A 7234-nucleotide genomic window follows, 5' to 3' on the forward strand; every position below is an offset into this window, starting at 1 on the left:
TTATTCTAAAATCAAGAATTTTTACTTTTTTACTCATTGTTATATTATGTAATTATTTTCAGGAGAGGGAAGGTAAAGAACTTGAAAGAGAACAGAAAATGAGTGAACAAGAAGAACAGAGGTATCTCGACATAGTGAATAAGATGGTACAGGAAAAAATCGAGGGTGGTTCTAAACATCCCTTCAGAGAAGTTTTGGATGAATTTGAATGCTACTGCAGAGAACAGGGAGCTGCTTCTTGCTAAAAATAAATATATATGTCAAGAGTGTTTTTGAATGAAATTTCAACAATTAAAAAAGGAATGTATCTTGCATTGGATAAACAATCTAAACTGATTCCAATATTTTTTTATATTATTTTCAAGAATACACCTTGGACAATTAATTCCATCCAACTTAAATATCCTCAGTCCACATCATGAGTTATGAGATTATTCCAGATTCAAGCACATAACATGTATTATTAGAAATATTATTTTGAATGAATTCATATACAGGGTATAGTGCATTGCGCTTCCATAGCTGCCGAACCAGACATCTTAGCAAATTCGTTCGAAAGCAGGCCCATTGTACTTTCATTTCTGCATCTTAGGAAAGTATTTTCTGATCAATATATCTATACAGGGTGAGTCTTTGATTGAACATATATTTCAATCGAAGATTCTTGAGGTCAAAAGAAACACTTTTTTCCTTCATCATTTTTTCGATCGATAAAAAAATTATGAATTTTCGGCTATATCTTGTAAATGGTTTTCTATTGAAGAAAATGATTTTTGGAGAAAAGCTTTTCCTTGATGTTATGATTCTTCTTTGAACACAAAAAGCCATCCTCATCTTCTAATTTCTTTGTTATAACCATTATATTTCATAAAAATAGGTAAACCCAACTCTCAAAATGTAAGTTGAACTTTTATAAATGAATATCCCAATAGATCCCAATGAATCTATTAGGTCTATATGCCGACGCTAAAGAAATTCGATGCTCGAATTCGTCGATGTCTAACTGCTATTCCTGTAGCATTCTATCTCTTTTCCATATTTTCTTAGATATGAATTGATCTCTAATATTGTCATTTAGCATTGCTACATCGATGAGCATCGATGTATCGACTAATAAAATACTGAAGAAAATTAGCATATCACGTAATGAAATCTTTGAATTGGTATATATATATATATATATATATATATATATATATATATATATATATATATATATATATCTATATATATATATATATATATCTGAGCCGAATTTAAGTTATATATCTTGTGAAGGAAAGGTTCAATGAGAAAATGAGAAACTAAACTTCAAAAAAATCGATTTTCAGCACCCTGTGTTAGGTAGAAATGTAGAATTCAGTTATTTCAATTCTGAAATGTGGTTCAATTTGGTAGAGATTACATTTTGGTTGATAGAAAAAAGTAAAAAAAATTGAAATTATAAAAAAGACAGTGGACTGTATTTTTGTAAATTTTGAATGATTTCCCAGCACAAATGAATAGATAAATGTACCCAATCAACGATAAGAATATTAATGTTACCTTTATCAGCAAGTTAAGTTGAGCTGGATCTTGGATGGTGACTCCGATGACCATGAACAGAGTGATCGAGCTCGACAAACTATCACGGACACAAAGAATTCTGGTGATGATTGCTGTTGTAGTTAAAAGGGTAACACTTATCCTTGCGGTTTTTGTTAGAATATTACTTCATCCGAACTTGTTTCGAGAGAGACAACCAACCATACACTTGAAGTTTTACTTCAACGTCGTAGGTGGCGCTGCGAGTCTGCACGTGGCGCGGCCATCGAGGGCCATCGAGAGAGAAAACAAATATAGATCTTCGATGATCGAGAGCAAACGTCAGTGACATAACCTGTGTGTTTTAGTTCTTCTGTCACGTCTTCTGTTCAGACAGCTGAACTGGGTTGAGCCCCTTCTGAGTTGAACTCCCTTGCGTTCAGACAGCTGAACTGGGTCGAGCCCCCTTCTGGGTTGGGCTCCCTTGCGTTCAGACAGCTGAACTGGGTCGAGCTCACTTCTGAGTTAGGGTTCCCTTTCGTTTAGCCTTCTAGAACTTGCTTAGAGAAAAAGTGAGACTTACGAGAGTGTTTTGAGAATAAATGATTAAAACCATTATCTGTGTATTAGTGAATACTCTGTATTTCAAAACCCCAAAAATCCAAAAGGTTATGGAACCAGCAAGCTTCAAACTGCGCGACGAGGTAAACAATTATTCTGAAAATCTCACACGAGAAAAATATTGAGGTAAGTTGAAATTTCAACTTAATTAACGAGGTTAGAGGAGATATTTTATTGAGTTCAGTGAATGGAAATGATTTATTTCATATTCATTGCTGAAATAGAGAATTCCTGTTATACAGTATATGTATATTCTATTTGGAAATAATGTGTTTACCTATCTATTAGAGTTAAATCATGTTCACAACCTAGGAAGTTGATTTCAAGTGTAGAGATCTTGCAAATCTGATTCTTAACGGTTATTGAACGTTGATGTTTAAAGAAATGAGATATTTTACTATACACAGGTTTTGATAGAGTTAAATCATGTTCACAACCTAGGAAGTTGATTTCAAGTGTAGAGACCTTGCAAATCTGATTCTTAACGGTTATTGAACGTTGATGTTAAGAGAAATGACATATTTTACTATACACATGTCATATAGATTTTGATTATGCAGATGTAGAGATTCTGCATACTCGTTGTATCAAATTGACTTAGATGTTCATGAATTCAGAGATTTCTCATTCATCATTTGAGAAAATTATATTATGTGAATTTAGAGTTTTTCAGAGTCATAATTTGAGAGATGTACATACATCATTCGAGAGGTATCGATGAGAAAATTTCAGAGACTTTGCTAACATACTTTCTGTTTTAGATTGGATAATTTTAGAGAATTTACATACCACACCTAGAGAATTGGAGCATGTAGATTTAAAGATTCTACATACATTGCTTGGAGCATGTAAAATTGGATGTTTCATATTCCATAAACATAATCCAGAGATTGAGATATTTTGAGAGTATATATATTGATGAAAAATTTGGGGAATTATTTATTTCACTAAACTACAAAAACTGCAGTATGGTAAGATTAGTGATAATCAATATTTCAGGGCTTCTTTCGTACAATGCTTGCTGTGCTGTGTTGTTCGTTTGTAAGCTAGGGATATTATAGGATTCAAGTATTCATCCCGTATAATGTACAAATGGCCATACCTAACTCAACAGGTTTTCATTGCAGTGCGTGATACCGCTTTGTAGTAAGGTGTATATATACGTGGTGGTGATGCTCGAAAACTTTAATAGCCATGTTTCGAATTGTATCAGATTGCTGTGCATCTGAGGCAATTCAGAAGCACGAAACAAAATTTTATATCTTATACCTGGTAGTAAATGTACTAAGAGAGCATATAATGCACAAAAATCTTAAAATACATAATATAAATATTTTGTTTCATAAATCCTGAAATAGATGGCAGCCAAAGGAAATCAAGGAAAACCGTTGGTGGATTATCATAGCGATTCCACCATTTCCGTAAGTGCAGAAGATATAGGTTTCATGCATTACGAGGAAAGAGAGAATTGTCAAAACAAATGTAAGTTTTTCATGCAATTAATAATTGCCCATTTCCTTGATCTTAGCTGACTAGAAAAGTATCAACGAGTGATACGTAGATGAGAGATGCTAGAGAAATTTTAGAGTCATTACACAAAACCCCCTTTTGGGAAATTAGAGATCTGAGAGAGGAGAAATTGTCGACAATGGAGAGAGTACAATAGAGAGAGTAGAGAAGAGAATTTTAGAGTATGAGAAAACCCAGGTATATATAAATTAATCCATGTTAGGTAATTAGAGTTATGAAAATATTTTTGAGGTTGAATTTTAGAGATTTTGGAGTACGAGAAAAACCCAGCTATATTTAAAATTTATTCATGTCACAGAGGTCATTAGAGATATGAGAATAATTTCTGGGGTTAAATTCTAGAGCTGAGAAAACCCAGGTATTCAAAAATTAATTCATTTTACAGAGGTGATTATAGTTAAGAGAATAATTTCTGGGGTTAAATTCTAGAGCTTAGAAAACCCAGGTATTTAAAATTAATCCATGTTACAGAACAGAATTCAAATTTAAGATCTGGATGGACAGTCTATGATCAGAGCTTTTTGACAAATGATTTGTTGGACGTCATAGAGCCAAGTACGAGTAACCAAACTTTTTCGGAGGCCAACAAATCCAAGAGAAGTAATTAAGTATGAGACATTATCATAAACAGAATTGAGAAGAACTATTGAAAGAAAAATTTTGAATATCCGAGACCCTGTCGAAGTAAGTAGAGGTTTGAGGTTCTCCAGGAAGTGCAAGTCAAATGCGACACACACTTCAGGTAAGAGCATGTGAGGTGTGATTGAGCTAACTGCTCAAAAGATAAGATCTGCACTTTATCAGGCTGTATTACCAGTCATATCCAAGTTACGAGATGCAGATCTGACCAGGAGACAGACCCCAAACCAAGAAGGTAATTTAGACGAGATCAAGACCTTCATCAGAGAGAGAGAGAGACCAGAGAGATTGGAGGTTGAGAAGAGGTCTGAAATTGAAGAGGAGATTCCAAAAGTTCAACGGGTACATAAATTAAAATGCTTCCATTGTAACAAAGAAAGACACTGGTCAACTGATTGAAATTTGAGGCAACAGAGTAAGTAAGTGATTCTGCTTCGGTTGTGGGACAATCAAGTAAGAGGATTGCATTAACAATGGTGGCACGAACGAAACGTTAAATTTAAAGGATCGAGTAGAGGTAGGTTGAACAAGCCAAGTTTCAACACTAAGAGACGAAGCCATGTAAACCAGAGGAGAATGAGAGAGAGTAAGAGATTCAAAAAAGAGGGTCGCTCCAAGGCAAGAAGGGTTGGAAGTATAGAGCATAGAAAAACTAAAACAGGTAAACTTGATGCAATCATTAACTTCTTTGCAGATTCTGGAGCAACAGACCATATCGTAAATGGTTGTCCGATTTTGAGAAACTTTGAGAGATGTCAAAATATGAGGATAGAGAGCAAATAAAACGAGATAGCAGTCATTGTAATCGATGAGGACAATTCCAAATCCTAAGAGTTTACAATAAGGTTAATAATGAGATTGTGTTAGAGAGTCAAGCAACGATAAGCGAAGAAGATGAGATGAGCTTGCAATCGCAGACACAGTCCAATAACGAGTTATTAGGTTCGGAGGGAGAACCGGAATCTGCGATTGGGAGGGAGAAAGAGTATGATCTCATCTTTTCACCTAAAGAGAAAGTTCACAAGTTTCAACTGACAAAACAGATGAAACACAATCTGAGCAACAAGAAAATATTGGGATTGCAGTCATATCAATAGAGAGGTAATTTAGATCGATAACTTGGAATCAATCCAAAACTTAGAACGTAAAGTATGTATCATATCGACAATGGAAAAATTACACTTTAAAGAGACAGAATGAGAGCTGAGAAACAACGAATTGACACACACTGACACGATGGGACTTATTAAACCACCATCTCATCCAGGTCAGTAAAGATTAATTAATGTCTACATAGAAGACTATTGGAGACTTGCTAAAGCATATTCATTAAAACAGAAGATGAGTTGGCTGAAGCATTAAAGAAATTCTTAGTATCAACAAGAAACTTGTTGGAGAAAAATGAGAAGGTATATTATATCAGGTCAGATCAAGGTACAGATTTACCGAAAGGAAATTCCCAGAAGTACTGAGTAGAGAAAATATAGAGAACGAGAGAGCGGAGAGGATTGACTCAACGATCCAAAAGAAGGTTTGTACATACATGTTTGATTCCAGACTACCTAAGAGTATGTGGGAGATTGATGTTGATGCATTCATAGATGTGTACAACAGAACACACAAGTCTATCAGATATCAAACACCATTGACAAAGTTTGCACCAAATGCAAAATGCCACTTTGATCAAATTGAGAGATGTGGATGTATTGAATGTATTGTTGTAAGTATTATTATGTATTGTGATGTTCGCATACATTAAGATTCCAAAATCCAGCTTGTAAGTATTATTATGTATTGTGATGTTCGCATACATTAAGATTCCAAAATCCAGCTTGTAAGTATTATTATGTATTGTGATGTTCGCATACATTAAGATTCCAAAATCCAGCTTGAAATTTGGAGAATGTGCCCTGAAAGATGTCCCAGTGGGTTATACCGTGGATACTTGACGTAGCATTCAAGCTCGGAAAAAGTCCCTTGAATCTCAACATGTGAGATTTAACAAGAAACTTGCCTACAAAGATGTTTATAGAAATAAACAACTTGATGACACTAGAAAAAATTAGAGACCCAGGAAAATAAAATTGACTGGGATTGGATGAAAAACTCGAAAGAGCCAAAATAAGGGAACTGTCGATAAAAAGGCCAGTACCCTGCTACACTTAGAGAAAACTGTAGAGGACGTAAGCTATGCAAGGTTTTTTAATTATTCAGAGAATAGTATTTTAGAAAGTATGCTGAACGACCTCGGTCGATTGCCTTTGGATAACTAGTTATCAATAAAGATCAACTATTAATATTATTATTTTAGGTGAATATGAGAAAACCGATAAAATTCGAGGAAGCTATAAATTCTAGAGAAGGCCACTTATGGAGGAAAGCTATAAAAGAAGAAATTGATTCCATGATACAAAATAAGGTTTGGATATTGGTAGATAAAAAGTATCCTAAAATATCTGGAAAACGGGCAAATATTATAGACCCAAAATGGTATTCGAGAGAAAATTAGAGGCAAATGGTCTTATACGATACAAAGTAAGATTAGTCATACAAGGCTTTAAGGTCGAAAATATCTATGACATTGAAAGGAGACATATGTACCAGACTTCCAGTAATTAGAGCTACATTTGCAATAATCAATAAGTATGATTTACATACTTGTCAATCAGAAGTAAAAACCTGCCTTTTTAAATGGCACTATAGAGGAGATCTATATGGAGATTCTTGATGGAGTAGACATTGACAATGAGATCAAATGATCTTATGTATATAAACTCCGGAAAGCCCTATATGGACTGAAGATAAGTCCAAAGAGATGTAATAAGAGATTCACTGAAGAGATCCAGAAACTTGGTTCAGAGAATGATATACATGGACCTTGTTTATATATACTTGGAGGAGAAATGATATAAAGAGAAAC

At 34.3% G+C, this 7234-nt stretch overlaps 1 protein-coding gene across 1 annotated transcript in view; it reads left to right on the plus strand.

Annotated features, from left to right (window-relative positions):
• The window catches only part of LOC123688896 (trichoplein keratin filament-binding protein-like), a 38969-nt gene extending 38638 nt beyond the window's left edge, over positions 1 to 331 (plus strand). The window contains exon 9 of the mRNA XM_045627636.1: positions 63 to 331. Coding sequence (XP_045483592.1) covers positions 63 to 245 — 183 coding nt within the window. The 3' untranslated portion in view covers positions 246 to 331. The remainder of the gene's footprint in view (positions 1 to 62) is intronic.
• The last annotated feature ends 6903 nt before the right edge of the window (positions 332 to 7234 follow it).

This window comes from Harmonia axyridis, chromosome 1, assembly GCF_914767665.1.
Source record: "Harmonia axyridis chromosome 1, icHarAxyr1.1, whole genome shotgun sequence".
Classification (NCBI taxonomy): Eukaryota; Metazoa; Arthropoda; class Insecta; order Coleoptera; family Coccinellidae; genus Harmonia; species Harmonia axyridis.